The following is a 20,281-nucleotide window of genomic DNA, read 5'->3' as shown; positions in this document are numbered from 1 at the left end:
TGGCATCAGCCACAAGGTCTGAGGCTAAAGAGGGGCTGGACACTTTGATGGATGAGAGATCCCAAAAGCCTGAGCAAAATCAGGAACTCCACAGGTCCTGTGCAGCTCAGAGCAGGGCACAAAGAGCGGCACTGTGGGGACAGTGGGGGTGGCAGGAGAGGGGATTTGGGAGCTGCAGCACCCACCCAGGAAGGGTCACCGTGTTTCTGCCTGTGGGGGTGGAAAATATCCCATAAAAGCCCCTGGAAGCTGCTGGGGCTGTGTCCCACACTGTGCCCCAGGCGTGGCAATCGATTTGCCATGGGCTGCTCCAGCTGCTCCCAGCCCTGCACAGCATCCACAGCCTCTCCCTGCTCCGGGGGTCCCACCTTCCCTTGTCACCTGCTCTGCAGTGACATCCCCACCCCACGGGCCCCGTGGTCACTGCCCAGCCCGGCCTCTTCCCTGCCCATCCCACCCAGAGCCCCAGGAGCAGCAGCAGCCCCGGGAATTCCCTCAGGACTCCCTCTGCTGCCTCCTGCCTCGCTGCAGCTCAAAGCTGCACTTGTCTGCAGAGCAACTGAGTCACTTCCTCCCAGCTCCTGCCTGCGGGACAGGCTCCAGCCCCGCCGGAAAACAATAAATCCTTCAGGACGTGTGAGGCCACATTTCACAGGGATGCAGCCAGCCTGCCTGCCCCGGGAGCCCCCAGCACCCAGCTCTGCCCCTGGGAGGTGGCCCAGCCCCATCCCAGCTGTCCCCAGGTCCCCAGGGCACTGTTTGGATGGAGCAGCACGGGGATCAGAGCCACCCTGTCACCCCTGAGGGGACACAGCACCAAGGTGGGTCAGGAACTGACCAGAAAATTCCCTAAAATGCACAGAGGATCCCACGGGGAGGGAAGGTGTGGCTGAGTTTGTGGCAGGGCTCCTTTGGCAAACCCAGGGACACATCACAAAAGGAGTTTCCTCCAAAGACACAACAGAACATCTCGTGAGGGCCAGTGGCCCACTCTCAGCTGGTTCAGTTTTATAAAAGCACAGACTGCTCCTCCAGATCCCCAGAGCATTCCCACAGAGCTCGAGGACTGGGGGGGCAAAGCCAAACCTCAACAACTGGAGCTGTCTCTGGCCCAAAACCAGTGGAACTTCCACCAAAACCACCCAGCCGAGGTGCTTGGCCAAAAAGAGCCTCCTAGATCTGAGGAAAATCTGAGAGTTTGGAAAAGCCAGGAGCACTGAGTGCTGCTCCCTTTGTCTTCTGCAAAGCCAGAAGCAAAGACCAGCTGAGTTACACGAAGGATCACAAGACTCTGAACCAAATGATCCCACACAGATGAGAACAAATGCAATGACAAGGAAATTAATGTGACATTCCCCTCAGTAACACGATGGCTAAAGCAGATCATCTGCCCAAGTGTCGTGTTTGTAATGGGAGTTTGCAGAGAATGAAGCAGGAATTTGCAGGGATGAACAAATGAGCCAATATTCTGCTTCTTCTCATGTTAAAATTCTGCAGTTTGGGATAAAAATAATGGGGTTTTTAATAAATCTTAGGAGGAGAAGGAAATTAGGCCAAAATTGTTTGGTTTCCAACAGATCCTTGCAGCTCAGAGGGTGTGAGAGGTTCTGCTGGGCAGGTGAGCTGCCCAGAGCCCCGTGCCAGCAGGACTCACCCCCAGGGAGACCAATCCTTTAGAAAAGTCAATTCAATCTCATTTCAATGACAGGACTGACACAGAGCTCACTGGTGCAATGTTAAAATCCAACACATCCAGGATTCACACAGAAGTGAAATCCCCCTCTGCAAGGTCCCTGCAATTCCACCCAGCCTGTCCCTCCTGAGGCCAAACCTCCCCGTGACCCAGCACCCTGGGCTGGGCTCATTTATCTTTTTTTATTTTGTTTTTAACCAAGTTACACAACCCCCTTGGAAGTCCTCACAAGAGCCTGTGCTGTTGTTTCTCCCTGGGAGTTTGTCCTGGCACTGCTGAGCCCAGCACAAGCCGGGGCCACCTCGGCCCCCGGGAATTCATCTGGGGGAAGCGACGGGGCCGACTTGTCCCTGTCACACAGAGCTTGTCCCTGTCACACAGCACTTGTCCCTGTCACACAATTCCTGCCCTGAAAAGCAGAGTTACACAAGCCCTTGTAGCAGCACCTCATTCTGGCCCAGGGGACAAGGCAGGGCTGCTGCCTCTCTCTCCCCGAGAGCCCGGCGAGTTTGGCCCGAGCTCCTCGGTTGCTGTGAGATTTTTAAAGGCAGTCTGGACCTGTCACCACTGAGCAGCCTTTGAACACAATTCCTGCTCCAGGAGGCTCCTCGGCTGCCAGTGGAGCCAAGCACTCCAGGAGAGGGCTGGTCCTCCCTGCTGCTGGGATTAACTCCTTGAGAGCTGCAAGGGAACTTCCCAGCAGGGACCGAGAGGAGCTGCAGTGCCCCTTGCTCTGCCCCAGCACCTCCCAGCCCAGCACACTGCTGGCATGGTTTTCCATCTGGCCCACAAGGGATGCTGCTTCTGATGTTCAATTCACTTGGAAATCCAGAGGGGCAGACAGCAAAAGTCAGGGCTTTTGGAAGGTTTAAGGCAAACACAAGATTCCTCATCCCGAGGTGGATTTGAAAAGCTCTCACTGGCAGTTTGCTTACTCTGGGTTTATCGTGGAATTGCAGAATGGTTTGGGTTGGAAGGGATCTGAAATATCCTGCTCCAAGCCCTGCCATGGGCAGGGACACCTTCCACTGTGCCAGGTTACACCAAGCCCCATCCAGCCTGGCCTTGGACACTCCAGGGAAGGGACCCTTGAGGTCCTTTCCAACCCAGACCATTCCACAGTTCTGTGTTTTGACTTCAGAGCAGATTTCAAACCTGTGAAATGGCATATTTGAAGCACAAGAATAACCGAGGCAGTTAGGAAAGCTCCAGGCACGCTCCCTTTTCCTCCCCACCTCTTCACACTTCCATTAAAAATCAAAAGGAAATTCGCAGGCTAGTTTGTTTTTTATTTTTGTTCAAATAACATTCCAGGCTGTGACATAAGCCAGCAAAGACAGGAAATATGATCATGAGGGCAGAGCTCCATCCTCTGCTCCTGTCACTGCCACTTTTTGGGGACTTGGCAAATGAGTGAGCAGAGGAGACAGCCGGCGTGTTTTATGGAGTTGAACTGTAACATCCCTGTTCCGCAGCCAGCTCCCCGTTCCTCTGCTCTGACACCAATAAATCTGCCCAGCCACGGGGAACAAAGCTCTTCACACCAGCTGGCCACACCTGAACCCCTCATACTGGGCTACCTGGGCAAGCACCCAGCCCCTGGGCTCGGCTGTGTGCAAATGTTCCCCCAAAAATGGGAAAATGCCAATTTCAGAGCCATCACCTGGGGGTTGAACCCCGCCACCAACACCCTCACAGGCACCACAGCTTTCCCAGCTGCCAATTCCCAGAATCTCAGCCTCCCATCCTGAGGGGAAATGGCCACTTTGGGCTGGAAGGGAACCCTGCCAAGGCAAACCCCGAGAGAGAGCCCAGAAATCCACACCACACAAATCCAAACAACTCCGAGCCTCCTTTAAGTGCTGTCCAGGCATTAACCTCAAAAGCTCAGAGCACAGACTCACTTTTCGGAAGCTCATTCCCAGGTGAACAAACCAAAGCAGGGAGACTCAGGAACACCTGGAAAGCACCTCCAGATTTCTGCCCTTCCCTGGCTGGCGCGGTGCCCTCCAGCAGGGCTGGCACAGAGGGGTCGCCGCGGGCTCGGCCGATGGCAGAGCCACCACGGAGGAAGAGCTGCCCATAAATCTCCCTGCAGGAATCTGTTCCCAGGCTGGCCCAGGCTGGAAATGACAGGAGGAACTTCTTCCACGCTGAGTCAGGGAGTGACGGGGCCGCGGTGGCCGCGCTTCCTCCGGCAGAGCCAGCGCTGCCCCACGGCCTTCCTGTTCTCCTGAGCCTCCCCAGGCAGGGAAACGGGCCTCCAGAGCCTGGCACGGCGGGGGTTAAACTGCTGGTGTGCAAATGCTGTGGGAGCCACGAGGAAAATGAGCAGTTTGCTCCAGCCTGAGCCATACCAGCAGAACTGCCCTGCCAAGGACGGTCGCTCTCCCTTCGGCCCCTTCAGCAGGAAAATGGGATTGGATTTGTCACACACACCCCCAGCATTCCCACTGCTGCTCCCCACGCATGAGTGGAGCCCAGGGCAGGTGGGAGCTGCTGGTCCAGCCCTGCCAGCCCTGCCAGGTCACACAGAGGGGCAGAGGCTGGACCCACACTCGGCTCTCCCTGCCTGGGCCCCCTCTCTGAGCTCTCTCCTGCTCACAGGGATTGTTCCTGGTGTGGGCTCCCACAGAGGCTCCCCCCAGGGCTGTGACACAGGGACAGTGCTGGTGGCTGTCACACTCACGGGCAGAGCTCACGGTGCTCCCCACGCTGACCCTGCAGCCACTGACCACACCTGGGGCAGCCAGGCTGGACCCTGCCCGTCCTGTCCAGCTCCAGCCGTGAGACACCAGGCTTGTGTTCCAGCCCTGAGCCCCCCAGAGCCCCCCAGAGCCCCTTGCTCCCAGCACAGCCCTGGGACAGCACAGGGGAGCCCTGGGGAGGCAGCAGCAGCAGCGGGAGCAGGAGAGGTGAGAGGCCAGGGCAATATTTACTCAGACGTCACCTTTCACTTTTATGAAGTGGGGAAACAGGGCTGGAGCAGGAAAAGGGCTGTGAGGGACGTTCCCTCCTGGGAAGCTGCTGTCACAGCAAACACAGCACAGAGAGCCAGGGCCTGGCTGGGACAGGACCCTCCAACCCCACACGGGGCTGGGCATGGCTCCAGGCTCCCTCTGGGAATGGCCGGACAGGCAGGAGCTCTGCAGAGCCTCTCCTGGGCTGCAGGAGCTGCCCAGGCACTCAGGAGCCCGTGGCACAGCGGGGTCATCGCTGGGCACTGAGGGGTTAGGAACTGGCAGGGGCATGGAGCACGGTGCAGAGCGAGCACGGGATCAGCTGGATGACAGAATTTCCACAGGGAAAGCTCTTGGAAGAACCTTCCCGTTCAGCCCGGGGGAGATGGAGCTGAGTGTGCCCCCAGCAGGGAGCTGGGCAGGGGCAGGGCAGTGCCAGGCAAGGAGGGGCACAGCAGAGCCCCGGCAGGGCTCTCAGGCTCACCCTCCCCGTGCCTTCGGGGATCATCTGGACTTTTTTATAACGTGGCTCTGATGCCTTTTATCTCCAGCTCTGAATGCAATTTTAGCCCAGGCAAAGCAGGATTAAATTTTCATAGTAGGATACATTTATCTCGCTTTTCACTCCCCCCTCGCAGGTCGATTTCAGCCAAACAGAAGCTGCGATTACCGGGAGAAACACGAGATGGGCTCTCTCTGATAAGGAGGGGAGGGCTCCTGTTTCCCAGCCCCCATCCCTGGCAGCATCCCGGTACCGGCTCGGCATTTCCAGCCCAGCAGGGAGCACCGGCTCCATGGCTCGCACGTGTTGCACTCGTGTGCTCGGGGAAGTTCTTCCTCGGGAATGCTGCTGGAGCAGCCTCGCCCCACCCAGGCACAGCAGCCACGGACACGGAGTGAGGACACACGGCCACAGCCAGCCTGGATCCCCGGGAATGCCCGAAAAGCACCAAAACCCCCCCGTGCCCCCTCCAGTGCTGCAGAGCTCCGGCTCAGGTTCGCAGCCCTGCGCCCATCGGCACCAGGCAGCGGCTGCAGCTCGGCGCTGCCTCGCTCCTTGCTGGGCTCGTGCTCGGTTTTTAGCTGGATCCAGAGGATCCCCTCTAGTGGGATGAGGAGGAATTTCAAGCCCACATCCCACCCCAATCCCAGCCCGTGCCGGCCGTGGCTGCTGGGCTGCCGGGGGGAGCAGCCTCCGGAGCTCCTCTGCCCCTTCTGCCATTTCCCCGCTGGAGACGCGGCCAAAACCGGGCTGGAATGTGGATGCCAGGTGGGGAGAACCGGAGAAAAGAGAAACGCTGCACAGACATGAGGAGAAATCCCCCCACAGCCGCAAGAGGAGAGGATTTCCACCAGCAAAACACCTCTGGCAACAAGGGCCCGCGTGTGTCGCCGGCCCTCAGTGCTGCGGGAGGTGGCAGGGCCACCCTGTGACACAGCCACACGCGGGGACACAGCCGCGGCTGCCCAGCCCGGGTCCCTGCCGGCACCACCCGGCAGTAAATCCTTTTATTTTCGCGGCAGACAGCGGCTCCAGCGCGGACAGCGCTGCCCTGGATTCCCTTTGGTTCCCGCTGCGCTTTTCAGCCGCGGCTCCCCGGGAGCACCGAGGGCTCCCGGGCCCGCCGTGCCCTCGCCCTGCCCGGCACGGAGGTGGCACCCGGCTGAGGAGGTGCCAGGGATGCTCCGGGTGGCACCGACACCGGCTCAGCCCGGAGGGGTCGGGAGCACCTCGGTCCCCCCGCCCTCCCCTTCGCTGTTGTGGCGGCGGCCTCCCAGCCAAGCTGGTTAAGAGATTAACACTCTAAAAACCACATTTACTCTAATTAGCCATGAAATCTTTGTAACTAAGTGAAAAAATGTTTCCCTTGAGGGATTTTTGTCCATTCATCACTGTTTGAATTGCCAGGGAGGGGGGGTGGGGAAGAGAAAAGAGGGGGGACGAGAGAAAAAACCCCTCAGATCTAATGAATTAATAGCAGAATGCCCTGAGGGAGCAGCGGCTCCTCCACAACACGGGCACCTCAAAGGGGGCTTTTCACAGCTCGCCGAAGGGACGCTGCTGAATTATTTCGAGTTAACAGACTGTAACAGCTCTGCTCCCGTTTGAGCCGGGCAGCTCGGCCCGCGCTCCGCTCCTCCCTTCCCTTCCCTTCCCTCGCCCGGGGACGGACAGACGGACGGTGTGCCAGCTGGGTGCCCCTGCCCTGCAGACAGCGGGGGGGCACAGGGCTCTGCTGGCAGCCCCACCAGTGCTCCCAGTTCCTGTTGTACCGGGAAAAACATCTCGGAGTTGGGTGGGAGGGGAGGCAGAGAATCTTGCCACAACTTAGGCCCATAAATATTTCATATCGCTGGAAGAAGAACGATTATATTCCTGCCAGCACTTTTCTTGTGTATTTTAAATGTGTCACCGCCTTCTACTTTCTCCCCCGTTTGTGTTTCTTGTAACAGGCCCATGAAATAAAGATTAGCTGAATAATCAAGAGTGTTTAGAAATGTGAAGGGGCCTGTCTCAGGAGCACTGCATGCTCAGGTTCATCTTTTTCCAGGTTTTTTTCCGCCTCTTTTTAAGGATGCCGGAGGCAGGTGGGGGAGCGCGTTTTCGCAGGGCGGAGGCGAGGGGAGCGAGCCCGAGCGGCGAGCACGCCCTGCCCCGTCAGAAATGACAGGCTCAGCGCCGAGAGGAGCAGCGGGGCACTCTCCCCCATTACATATTTATCGTTCAGGCTGCAGAGGGGCCAATTAAAGCAGCTTGATCACCGCCGTGTTCGAGCAGCCGCGGATGTGCTGCGAGAGGCGGGATGAGAGGGGCAGGTGAGCACGCTGCTGTTGGGATGTGGGGCAGCCCCTCCTCCGAGAGCCACAAACCAGCAAAGGTGCCCCTGCTCCCCCAGGGCATCCCTCAGAGAGCAAAGGTGCCCCTGCATCCCCAGGATCACCCCTCGGTGGGCAAAGGTGCCCCTGCTCCATCAGCAGAGCATCCTTTTGTGAGCAAAGGTGTCTCTGCACCCCCAGGGTCACCCATCGGTGACAAAGGTGCCCCTGCACCCCCAGGGTCACCCATCGGTGACAAAGGTGCCCCTGCACCCCCAGGGTCACCCATCGGTGACAAAGGTGCCCCTGCACCCCCAGGGTCACCCATCGGTGACAAAGGTGCCCCTGCACCCCCAGGGGCACCCATCGGTGACAAAGGTGCCTCTGCACCCCCAGGGTCACCCATCGGTGACAAAGGTGCCCCTTTCCCCCCGGCAGAGCGTCACGCTGGCACCAGCAGCCAGCCCAGCTTCCCACCTTCAGCTCCTCACCACTCACGCAGTTTCTAAATATCGGCTTTGCTTTCTCTCCCAGTTCAGCTCCTCATCTCAGCTGCCCACGGCATGAGACACAGTCTGCACCTACATCTGCCCTAGCTTTTGGGCAACCTTTCCCAGGCATGCTCGAGACTCCCACATTTAGCTGCAACAGGAGTTCCCTAAGTAAGTTCTGGAAAGCCTCGTGGCGGTGCCTAAATGGGAGCTGTCGGGAAGAGCCTGCAGATCACACATTTCCCCGAGACTCCGCCGGGTCTGCCCGGCAAAGCGCTCCAAATGTCATCTCCGTTTAGCTGCCTGGCGGGCCGATTTGTCACATCCTAATGCAATTTGCAGAGGGGAGTTAAAGAGCACAGGGCAGGAGCAGGCAGCCCTGCCTTCCCCGGGTCCCGCAGCCGGGCTGAGCTCCCTCCTGCCGGGAGCAGGCTCGGGTCAGCCAGGGAACGAGGCAGGGCTGCTCCCGTCCTGGTGGAGGGTTATGTGCAGACCGTACACAGCATCCACCTGCTTGCACCAACTCCTGAGCCGGGGGGAACTCCACGATTGATTACATCAAACAGCACCGTAAAGACAATGAGGAGTAAATTGGGTTACTTTATCTTCTGGCAACAAGCGCCGGGGATGCGGCTGGGAGAGTTGGGAGGGATGGCTGCCTTGGCTGATAAGGCATTTCACAAGTGACACCGCTGGGTCACGTCCCTCTGCTCGCGCCGAGCTGCTCGAATCAAAGCTGCTTTATCTGCTCCCCTGCACCACCCCAAAGTACCACATTTGAGCTCCGAGGGTCCTCAAAGTGACGACAAATGGCAGAAGGACAGCAATAAAGACCAAAAAAAGCCCCATGGAGTTCTAAAGGATCTAACACCTCTGTGTTAAAGGTAAAAAGCCAAACATCTGTTCCGAGGATGGCACAGATTCTTGCGAGGCATCTGTCCCTCAGCTGTAAGTAGGTCATCTCATCTCACTTTAGTCACCGTTATCAATGAAGCCATCCGGAGCAGGAGGGACAGGACCTCGTCCCCAGCTCAGCCCAGGTCTGTCAAGCACACTGGAACCACCAGTGAAGCATCAAGTGCCCAGCAAAGAGCAGGAGCAGCCTTTGAGCCGTGCTTTCACACCATGGCACTCGGAGAACTCCACGTTCCCTCACCTCCGAGCCTCAGCTGCTGCTCACAGACGCACAGGGGATTTTTTCCCGCTGCCACTTACTATTCACCTCGCTTAAAATTAACCTATTGACTTTCTGATACCCCTTAGAACACAGATTAATTGAACATCACTCACTTCACCTCCAGGAACGTGCGAGTATTGGCCGTGGCGTGAATGGAGACAAAGCCGGGAATGCCTGACCGTGCCAGGTTAAACGGAGGTCACAGCCGGCGAGGACAGCTCACCCAGAGCGCCCCGGCTGTCACCGACACCCACCCGGCAGCTCCGGGGCTGCGCAAACCGCGAGCATCTCCCGGGAGTTGGGATTTCCCCCAGGGGAGCACAAGTGCGTTCGGTACCTCTCCCCTCGTCACCGTCCAAAAAGGGTCTCGCGCGGGTTTCGGAAAGTTTTAGTGGGGATTTTAGGTCTTTTCCCCTAAGATTCAGGGCTGCTTTCCAGAAAGTGCTTCCTTGCTAACAGGAACTTTTTATGGAGATGAGTTTCTCCCGCTGCATCGGCTCCAGACCGTGACGGAGCGGTACCAAGCGGCCGCAGAATTAACGAGGAAGCAGCGATGTCTAACGGGAACGCGGAGCAGCCCGGGGAAGGAGCGGGCGCTGGATTCCCGGGCAATCCGAGGGTTCCTCCATCCCTTCCCCAGGCACCCCCGGCATCTCCGCGCAGCTCCGCGGGCACGGCCGGAGCCGCCGGGCACCACCCCGCGCTCTGCAGCCCCCGGTGCCACCCGCAGCCCCCGGTGCCGCCCGGCTCGGGCAGCTGCGGGCGGCACGGCGACGGCGATGCCGAGCCTCCTCCCCGCATCCTCCGGCGGGAGATGCCCGGCGGAGCCCCCACCCCGGGGACCCCCCGCACCCCGGCGGGCAGCACCCCCTCGCCATCCGCCGCCACTCACCGGCCCTCGGCGCTCCGCTGCCGCCCGCCTCCCGGCTCAGGGCGGGGGGATGCCGGCGGCCCCCGGCACCACGGAAATCCGGGGCCGGGCGGCCGCCGCTGCCCGCAGCCCCTCCGCCTCCCCCGGCGCGGCGCGGCTCGGCTCGGCTCAGCCCCGCCGGCCTCTCATCGCCTCCGCGGCCGCTGCCCGAGTGCGGCGAGCGCGGCTCGGCTGCGCTGCGCCCGCCCCGGCATCCGCCCGCCGCCAGCCCGGGCGCGCTCCCCGCTCCGCGCCGGCCCCGCGCCCGGGCGCGCTCCCCGCGCCGCTCCCCGCCCGCCCCCGCGCCGCCCCCGCTCCCGCGTTAACCCTTCCCGGCCTGGGCGCCGCCAGCGGGGCTCGGCACCCCCTCCCCTCCTCACCTGCGCCCCCCTGTCCCGCAGAGCGCGGCCGAGCCGGTGCCGGGAGCGGCTCCGCGCTGGAACAAAGCCCCGCAGCGGCCGGGGCAGCCTCGCCGCGCCGCGCTGCGCCTCCGGCCCCGGCACAGCTGTGCCCCAGAGAGCCCCGCAGCTGCCCCCGCAGCTGTCCCACCTCGGGGGGGTGCAGGGAGCGGAACGGGGCTGTCGGGTCTGCCCCCGGCTCTGGCCTCCTGCGCACCCCTCGGCTCCAGTTCTGCCCGCAGGAGCGACACCTGAGCTCTGCATTCCTCAGTTTCCCCATCTCTGGAAGGGCTGGCAGCCTGGTTCTCTGCCAAGGCCGGGTCACTTCCAGCACAGCTAGAGCTGGGCATGTGCTGCGAGGCCCCTGAAGCCACCGAGCCCCGCAGCTCCTGCCAAAAGCTGCCGGAATCCAACCACAGAGGCCATGGCTGTGAGCACCCACTGCTGGGAACCAGAGAACCCCTCCTTGGGCTTGAGTGCTTCAGCCACAGAGCCACGACCTGGCCTCTCCTGCTGCCTTAGAAACATCTGGAAGCTGCAGGGCACCCAAAGGGAGGAGCATCTTCCAACACCTCACACCCCACTGGTCACCTGCAGCAGCCCACAGGGGCTTGGGAACACCTGGAGCCAGGGAGGAGAAGGCAGTCCCAGTGCCACAGCAGGACCTTGTGCTCCTGAGAGGCAGGAGCCCCTCGGTGCAGCTGGCCCTGACCCAGCCAGGGGCATGGGAGTGATTCCGAGCAGTGCAACTGGTGGAGGGGATCAATACTGTGATGGATTGCTGCTTGCCAGGTCTTGTCATCGGGAATTTTTAAACCATTTTTCTATTACACATTGGGACAGTTGCCTGAGAAAAACCAGAGCCATCATCCTGGGCCTCCTCCACAACAAACCCGAGTGACTAACCCGACCCAATGTCCTCTTGCAGCTCCCCTCCAGCCCAGCCTGTGTCACCCTCACTGCTGTCACCATGGCCACAGCAGTGTCCTTGCTGCATCCTCCCTGCCTGGTGCACGTCAGCAGGACCCTGCAAGAGCAGTTTTGGCTGGAAAGGGACCCCGTTGTGGTTGGTTTTGCTGTTTGTCCCCTGCAGAGGATGCAGGAACCCCAAAGGGAAGTCCAGCAGGGAATGCCTTGCATCCCAGTGTGCAGATGGAGGTGGCACCCTTCCCCCTGCCCTGACTGCCCCTCCCCAGGGGGAAAGCCACAGGTAGGTAGGTAGGTTGGTTGGTTGGTTGGTCGGTCAGAGCTCTCCCCATCCCAGCAGGGTCTCCATCCTCTCAGCAGCCCCCACAGAGCCCTCAGGGAGCTCGGGCAGAGCTCCTGCACAGCACAGCCCACCCCCACAGAAAGGGTCCCCCCACCTCGCTGCAGCTCCAGAGCTGAGGACTTTGGCAGCCTGGAGAGGTCCCCAAGCTGCAGCTGCTGAGCCCGGGAGAGGCAGCAGAAGGCACTCAGAGGATGGCAGCACTGGCTCCTGAGCAAGCTTTTCTCTCTCCCACTCTGTTCCCAGCGCAGCTCCCGTGCTGCACGTCCCCAGGAACGGAACCAAACCCCTCTGCAAAACCCCACAAACCCCACTGCAAACCCCTCCTGGGCAAATGCACATCGCAGCAATGCAGCTCCTGGTGCAGAGCCTTCCAGGGCAGGGCAGGGTGTCTCCAGAGCCCTTCCTCTGCTCTCCTCTCCTCTCCTGTCTGCAGGCCGTGTCTGCACCCTGCCTCCCGTCCATTGTTCATGGATGGTCAGCGTGCTCCCGCATGCCGAGGCTGCTTCCAGCTAATTATTGCAGCGCTGCTGGGCTGGGGAGCGCCGGGAAGAGCCCAGGCTCTGCTTGGAGCCCCTGGATCACAATTTCTTTGTCTGTATCTCTGATAACCGCCTTTGCCTCGGAGCGCGGGGTCACGAACCTGAGCATCGGGAGCGGGATAACGGGATAACGGGATAACGGGATAACGGGATAACGGGATAACGGGATAACGGGATAACGGCTCCGGACACCGCCGCGGGCTCTCCCTCCCTGCCAGGACCCAAACCAGCCTCTGCTCCACCTTCGCCATTCCCAGGGCAATCAAACAGAGCCATCGCTCCCCGGCAGGGAAGCAGCGCGGGGAAAGGAGCCTTTTTCTCCCCAAAAAGAGCCTTTTCCCCCCGTTCCCGGGGGGTTTGGGACACGGGAGCGCGGTTTCGGCGAGGAGCGGCTGTGCGAGGCCAAGAGCACCATCTATAGGCACCGTCTATAGGCGCCGGCAGCTCCCGCTGCCACCCAGCCCCGCCGAAACCCGGCGCAGCTAATAATTATTCAGCACTAATCACTACAATAGAAGAATCATAGGCAGTTATTTAGAAATGATTGTTTCCCCTCGGTTATTACTTATGACAGTGAAAGGAAGTATCAAGTAGTCAAACCCACGTGTATATGGGAAGCTGAGTGAAGGATCAATGGGAATTTAACCAGCACTTTGCACTATTCTTCCTCTTTAGAAGAGCCTTGTCAAGTGATTTTTTTCTCTCTCTCCTGTTCATCACGTCTTCTTGGGAAATAAAAAGGATTTTTCTTTTCCTAGTGCTCCTTATCCCTTCCTCTCCCCGGATTTTCCCAGAACTCTGAGCTCCAGCTCCTGCCTCTGGATCCCCTGGTTTCAGCTGAGCTGAAATTAACTCTGGCTTTTTCTTGCTAAAACAAACTCTGGTTTCATTAAGTGCAAGGGCAGGAGAACAGAAAGTCTCTGGATCCGAGTTCCAGAGTGCCTTGTTCCTGTCAGAAACACAATTGCCTGTGCCGGGGCTGAGGCAGGAATTCCAGGTGCAGACAATGTGCCATTTTTAATCATCTTCCCACAGCTAAGAGCTGAAAGAAAGGGGATCATACAGAGGAGAGCACAGAAATAACCCTGGAAAGAACCCAGTAATCTTTAGTGATGTTAAAAAATCAAATACAACATGGAGACCTCGGCCGGGCTGGCCCACACCAGGAGTGACAGGGTCACCTTCTCCTCTCCTTCCTTTGGCTCCTCAGCGTGACCCAAGCTCTGCACAGCCCTCCCACCTCTTTTTAAATAAATATTCTGCTGCCTCCTCGTGTTTCCCCCTCCAGGGCTGCACATGTCCCTGCCAGGAGCAGGGGGGGTTCCCACCTCGCTCACAAGCCAGGAGAGGTCACCTGAGGAGGCTGTGAGCCCCCTGTGGCCTCTGGGGCCACTCTGGAGCACAGCTGTGTTCCACAGTGTCCCCAGAGTGTCCCGAGAGCCCAGGGCCACCCAGCAGAGCAGGGCACAGGGGCTGAGGGCAGGAGCTGAGCAGGGAGCTGAGCCTCCCCCACACCAGCCATGGGACCTGAGCAGCAGCGATCCCCATCCCAGCTGCTGACCTGATCCAGCTGTGCTGACCCCATCCAGCTGTGCTGCCCGGGCCCCTCCAGCTGCTGGGGAGTGCCTGAGGCAGGACAGGCTTTGCTGGAGCCTGCCAGGGGTGCTCAGGGCCAGGCTGCCCCTCCAGCCCGGGCTGGGCTCTAAGGGGGGGAGGAGTCCCAGCCCTGGAGTTAATTACTGGCCCCTAACGAAGGAGTGTCCTCACTTGCACCAAGATCCCCAGTGCAGCAGGGCCGTGGTGACACAGCTGTCCCCTCTGGAGGGTGCACATCCCAAGGGGGCTTCACCAGGGCTCCAACTGGGGCTCCCCAAAATCTCTGCACCTGAATTTCCCCAGGGCTGGCTCAATCCCACCCCAGCTCGCTGAAGGGGTGCCCTGGGGGAGAAGCATCTCCACCACAGAGTTCAGGTGCTTGCTGTGATTAAGGAGCTGCTTTAGCAATAAATCTCCTGGGCCTGCTCCCTGCTCTGTGCTCATTGGAAATCTTTAGTTCCTTCATCATAAAGAAATGAGTATTTCAAGCTCCCTGTCCTAATGAAGGTAAAATACAGAGCACATTGTCAAACACGCTGTGGCTCTGCCTTCCATTCCACAATAATCTTTCTAATTCTTCTGTCGGCGCCGTGTATCACTGACAGTGCCAGGCGGAATGAAATGCAAACCAAAATGATTTTAAACCCTAATTCCATCTCTTTTTTTTCCCTCTTGTCTGAGGAGATGGAGATTTTTTTCTCCCCCTGCATAATAGGTGGGAGCGGGGTGGAAGTGGAAATCCTTTGATTTGTGGCTCTGGCAGTGCTAATCTGCTGCTGCAGGTTCTGCAAAGCCTTCTGCAAGGCATGGAGGAATGCAGAGCCTGCTCGCTGCTCCAGACTCTTTCCAGGGTTCTTAGGAGCTTCATCAGGAAAGGGAGGGGGATGTTCCCAGCCAAATACAACCCCAGAAGTTTATAAAACTCCTTGTCCCCAGGTGGCTCAGCCAGCACCAGAGACTGGCAGAACAGACCCTGCTGTACTGCACTACAAGCTCATTCTAAGCACTGCTACCACTTTTGTTGCAATCACAAAGAACAGAGGCTGGTAAAGGGTAAAAACAACAAAAGAAGAAAACTTTGAGAGCACCAACCCTTGAATTTCCCCCGAATTTCCATCTCACCTGCTTCTGCAGCAGCTCCTCGCAGCTCCCTCAGTGCCCAGGGCATGGAGTGGGGAAGGCTCAGGTGCAGCCCTGCAGGGAGCTCAGGCTCTGTCTGGGGCTCCCCTCTCCTGCCTGCCCCATCCCCGAGGCTGCCCCGGGCCAGGGAAATGGGATCATACAGAGAGACTCATGTCATGTGTGCCAGTGCTGATTGCAGCAAGGCCCTGGCTTCACTGGATGCCCTGGATCATGTGTGGGGAGTGTATCCAGGGAGTTTTCACCTCACAGATGTACAGAGAGGGACCTCCTCTGGCTCCTTTCTTTGCCTCAATACCCAGCAAGGGGCCCAGGAATATTGGGGGATTAATGTCACAACAGAGGGAAAAAGTCTGCCATTCAATCTATTTAAACATTTGATTTCACCAGTGCACCAATTAGACATTCCCTGTCTAAAGAGACCACGGATTAAAGCAACAGCAATGCTGAAAAAAATCATAATCTCTTTGGAGATCTGTCTGTGGACGGATCTTTTCTCTCAAATGATCAAGGCAAATATATGAAATTGAAAAAAAAAAAGAAAAAAAAAAAAGAAAAAAAGACCTCTTAGAAGTAAACTTTAGGGCTATGTGAATAATTTCCCCGTTCTTGTCTGAGCTCCCTTTCATGAGCTGCTTTTCCTTTCCCTGGCACCCTCTCCCTCGAGCCCATTTGCATTCCCCTAATTAAGGAGCTGCCAGCCCTGCAGATGCCACCCAGTGCCCTCTGTGGGGTCTGCAGGAGCCTTTCAGAGGCTGAGCCCAAGTGCCCAGGTCTGGGATGAACCCACCCAGAGTGGAGTCCCAGCTGCTGCTGGGCACAAACCTTGACCCCAAACCCCAATCCCAAACCCCAACCCCAAACCCTGACCCAAACCCCAACCCTAAACCCTGATCCCAAACCCTGATCCCAAACCCTGATCCCAAACCCTGATCCCAAACCCCAACCCCAAATCCTGACCCCAAACCCCGACCCCAAACCCTGATCCCAAACCCCAACCCCAAACCCTGACCCAAACCCCGATCCCAAACCCTGACCCCAAACCCTGACCCAAACCCTGACCCCAAACCCTGACCCAAACCCTGATCCCAAACCCTGATCCAAACCCTGATCCCAAACCCTGATCCCAAACCCCGACCCCAAACCCCGACCCCAAACCCTGATCCCAAACCCTGACCCCAAACCCTGATCCAAACCCTGATCCCAAACCCTGATCCCAAACCCTGATCCCAAACCCCGACCCCAAACCCCGACCCCAAACCCTGATCCCAAACCCTGACCCCAAACCCTGATCCCAAACCCTGATCCCAAACCCTGACCCCAAACCCTGATCCAAACCCTGACCCCAAACCCTGATCCCAAACCCTGACCCAAACCCTGACCCCAAATCCTGATCCCAAACCCTGACCTCAAACCCCAACCCCAAACCCCAAACCCTGATCCCAAACCCTGACCCAAACCCTGACCCAAACCCCAACCCCAAACCCCAACCCCAAACCCCAACCCCAAACCCCAACCCCAAACCCTGACCCAAACCCTGACCCAAACCCCAACCCCAAACCCTGATCCCAAACCCTGACCCAAACCCTGACCCAAACCCTGACCCCAAACCCTGACCCCAAACCCTGACCCCAAACCCCAACCCCAAACCAAGGAGCTCCCCTGCAGCTCCCACCAAACCCAGGGAGAGCTGGGTTTCCCTCAGTGACCCCAGAGGTGTCACTGTCCCCGGGGTCTCCACTGGGCTGCTGGCACTTGGCAGACTGCTCTGCTTCTGACCAGTTCCCTTCTGCCAAAAGAAGGCCCCAAATTTCCATTTTCCCTCCCCAAAGCCACTCAGGGGGTGGTGATGGCACCTCCCTGGTGCCAGCCTGGTGCCAGCCTGGTGCCCCTGGGCACTGGGATCTGGGATGAACCCTATTTATTAATGAATCCTATTTATTTATGAATCCTATTTATTAATGAATCCTATTTATTTAACCCCATAATATCCTATGGGGTATTAAGAAAGACAACAGCACATCCTGATTAATTAAAAAAGCCCAAAACTCCTGTCCAAGCCCCCCCTGTGTCACTCCCAGGCTGTGGCTGGCAGCAGAGCCACCCCCACGTGCTGTGCCCCAGGAAAAGCAGGAGGGGCTCAAACTGACAGGGAAGGAGTGGATCACAAAATCCAGGAGAGCAAGTGGATCAAACCAGGATCACAGAGCCAGGAGAGCAAGTGGATTATTCTGCCAGCTCCAGTCCCTCCGTGGCTCTGCCAGGAGCTGCTTCCAGCTCCTCTCTCCTTATTTAGATCCCTGGAAGGTTTAAATGGGGAAGTTTTCCTTGGCAAATGTGCTCTGGCAGCTGAACTGGACCGGTTCAGTACACCCAGCCCAGACAAGAGGAGCAGGCTGTTTCCCATCAGGAGCACGGGTGTTTTCTCTTTTAGGATTTCTTGGGTGAGGGGTTTGGCTCAGGGAGAGGGCAGAGGGGGCAGGGGAACCCAAAGGTGCACACCTGGCAGATCTGATCACATCAGACCTCCTCGGTGCTGCAGCATCCTCAGGCTCAGCTCCTGTGCCCTGCAGGGCTTCTGTCATCCCCAGGCATCGTGGCCAGTCCAAAGCCAAGCCCCAGAGCCCATTTCTCTGCCAGCTGGGGCAGGGCCAGGCCAGCAGAGCCCTGGCTGGCTTTGGCTGCTCCTCACAGCCCTGCAGGAGGCACCAGGGGGTTCTCCAGGAGGATGTCACCCTTCCTCCCTTCCCTCTGCAGAACTGCCCAGCCTGGAAGCGATCCAAACCACATTTAAACAAGAAGGGACTTGGGCAGGCTGTCCCTAAATCTGAGGGTCTCATGTGAAGATGATTTAATCCTTTATTTCCTCTGTGGTGCTGGGCAGCCAAGGTGAGAGCTGCCGGTGCCCTGGGCTGCTCCAGAGGGAGGGAATCTCCTCTCTGCTGAGGAGGCTTTGCAGGGATTCCCCAGGGTGGGGAGGATCCCAGCTGGGATCCCTCCTGCGGGACGGGGTTCCACCTGCAGGTACAGGAACCTGGCAGACAAAGGAGCACAAGTCATTAATAAACCCAAAGCCAAATAACAGAGCAGAGCCAGAAGAGCTGAACGTGCTCAGCACTGGAGAACAAAAGGAAGGGGAACCGTTTTTCACCTCATAAAGGAACTGCAAAAGAAAGTCTTTGGCGGCGAGGGAGGACGATTTGCTCTCATGGGCCAGTGCACAGCCAAATATCTACAAGCTGTTCGTGGCAGACTGATTGCAGCAGGGCCAGAATGCCATTGTACGTGCTGTAAAAAAAACAGGAGGAGAAAAACCACCACCACAGAGAGGTACTTCAGAAATAAATCACGGCCTATTCATTAAACCCGATTATTTTAGTGAAATCTATTCCCCCCCTCTCTTTATTGCTTTGTTTTCTTTTATGTTAATTCTGCGTCTGCCTAAAGTTGAATTCCTTGATCTGCAACATCTTTAGCTTTAATTTTTATTTTTTTTTTCCCCTCTCTCTTCTCCTCTTAGGAGCGAAATGAATTCAAATAATTTGCATTTATTGCAGGGAAGATCCAGGCTCATCTGTAGCCCTTGGTGGGAGTGAATTGCTTTTCTGCTTCAGGGGGCACAGAGAGGCTGCAGAGCCCCTCACCAGCCCAGAACCACCCCGGCCCTCCCACGGTGCTGCAATATTTATCATATTGATCCCCCAGAAAATAAATAAGCAAAATGATATTATTGGAAGCAATGATCTGATGAACCCAGGGACTGAATCAATCACTTGGCAGGGACTTCAGAACCAGCAGAGCTCGCTCTCAACTGTTCCCAGAGCCAATTTTCCTTACAAATGGGTTTCTCATCAACCTAAGCACCTCACAGAGGGAATGTGTCCTTCCACTGGATCTCCTTGGAAAACAGGAGTGTTACAAATGTGTGCTATACCAAATCTAACTTCTTTATAGCCACACTCTTCCATTTCTTAATTAACTTAAAATCTTCTTTAAAAAAATGATTCATTTCACAGACGTAGCTTGGAGAGACCCGAAATCCTCTCCAAGGCACAAACCCAGGGCTGGCTTCACCCTGCTGCTGTTTGTTGGAAGAGATTTGTGGAAATCACAGACACAAACACAGGCAATTTGCACAGCTTGCTTCCCACGATGGTCTCCTGTGCCACAGGAGCAGTGCTGTCCCTGCATGGCCCAGGGCTGGCTGCAGGGGCTGGGCAGGCAGGCTGGAGCCCCAGCTTGGGGCAGGGCAGAGGAGAGCTGGGCAAAGCCACCCCAAACACGCAGCTGGTCCCGGGGGCTCCAGTTCTGCACCACAGCCCCTCCTGGGAAACTGGTTCTGAACAGATGGGAAGGGCTGGGAGGGATCTCAGGGGGAAAGGGAGCCCTGGAAACCCTGGGGAAAACACTCCTGGACCGAGGAGAGGAGAGGGAGAGGGAGAGGGAGAGGGAGAGGGAGAGGGAGAGGGAGAGGGAGAGGGAGAGGGAGAGGGAGAGGGAGAGGGAGAGGGAGAGGGAGAGGGAGAGGGAGAGGGAGAGGGAGAGGGAGAGGAGGAGTCACCAGGACCCAAACCCTCTCCCTGGTGCCCAAACCCTCTCCCTGGTGCCACCAGGACCCAAACCCTCTCCCTGGTGTCACCAGGACCCAAACCCTCTCCCTGGTGCCCAAACCCTCTCCTTTGGTGTCACCAGGACCCAAACCCTCTCCCTGGTGTCACTGTGACCCAAACCCTTCCCTGGTGCCACCAGGACCCAAACCCTCTCCCTGGTGTCACCAGGACCCAAACCCTCTCCCTGGTCTCACTGTGACCCAAACCCTTCCCTGGTGCCACCAGGACCCAAACCCTTCCCTGGTGCCACCAGGACCCAAACCCTTCCCTGGTGTCACCAGGACCCAAACCCTCTCCCTGGTCTCACTGTGACCCAAACCCTTCCCTGGTGTCACCAGGACCCAAACCCTCTCCTTTGGTGTCACCAGGACCCAAACCCTTCCCTGGTGTCCAGCTCCCACCTGTGACCTCTCATTTCACACAGCCAAGGAGAAGAATTCCATGAAAAATCAGCCTGACTGGGGACAAGACTCAAACTTATTGATCCCTGATCAGAAGAACACGGTGCCTGTAATTAAACACGTGTAGGCTGGGAGCTGCTTGGCTGCCCTTGGCTTAATTCCTCACTGAGCTGCACACAGACAGACAGACAGACAGACAGACAGACTGCTCCCTCCCTGTGACTGCAGGCCTGGGCAGGAGGAATAAATTAATCAAGCTTACCTCTCCTTGCAGGAAAG

The 20,281-nt window shown here is 57.9% G+C and overlaps 2 protein-coding genes across 4 annotated transcripts in view; one reads left to right on the top strand and one right to left on the bottom strand.

Moving 5' to 3' along the window:
- The window catches only part of PLXNA2 (plexin A2), a 138,591-nt gene extending 127,874 nt beyond the window's left edge, over positions 1 to 10,717 (bottom strand). Inside the window, exon 1 of one of the 3 annotated variants that reach the window (XM_059867517.1) lies at positions 10,598 to 10,717. The gene's annotated coding sequence lies outside the window, so the exon portion shown is untranslated. Of the gene's footprint in view, positions 1 to 10,030; positions 10,156 to 10,428; positions 10,567 to 10,597 lie in introns of those variants that run through there. The other 2 variants (XM_059867516.1, XM_059867515.1) reach the window with 2 other exon arrangements.
- LOC132338440 (basic salivary proline-rich protein 2-like) lies at positions 9,692 to 10,786 on the top strand. The gene has a single exon (XM_059867930.1). The coding sequence runs from the start codon at positions 9,692 to 9,694 to the stop codon at positions 10,784 to 10,786; it is 1,095 nt and encodes a 364-aa protein (XP_059723913.1).
- The last annotated feature ends 9,495 nt before the right edge of the window (positions 10,787 to 20,281 follow it).

Source organism: Haemorhous mexicanus, chromosome 25 (assembly GCF_027477595.1).
Source record: "Haemorhous mexicanus isolate bHaeMex1 chromosome 25, bHaeMex1.pri, whole genome shotgun sequence".
NCBI lineage: Eukaryota > Metazoa > Chordata > Aves > Passeriformes > Fringillidae > Haemorhous > Haemorhous mexicanus.
The sequence above is the reverse complement of the archived record's forward strand: the minus strand, read 5'-3'. Positions and strand labels throughout refer to the sequence as shown.

Bases quoted from the DNA above. Each gene is read 5' to 3' on its own strand.
- LOC132338440 (XM_059867930.1), top strand. From the start codon at position 9,692: ATGTCTAACGGGAACGCGGAGCAGCCCGGGGAAGGAGCGGGCGCTGGA.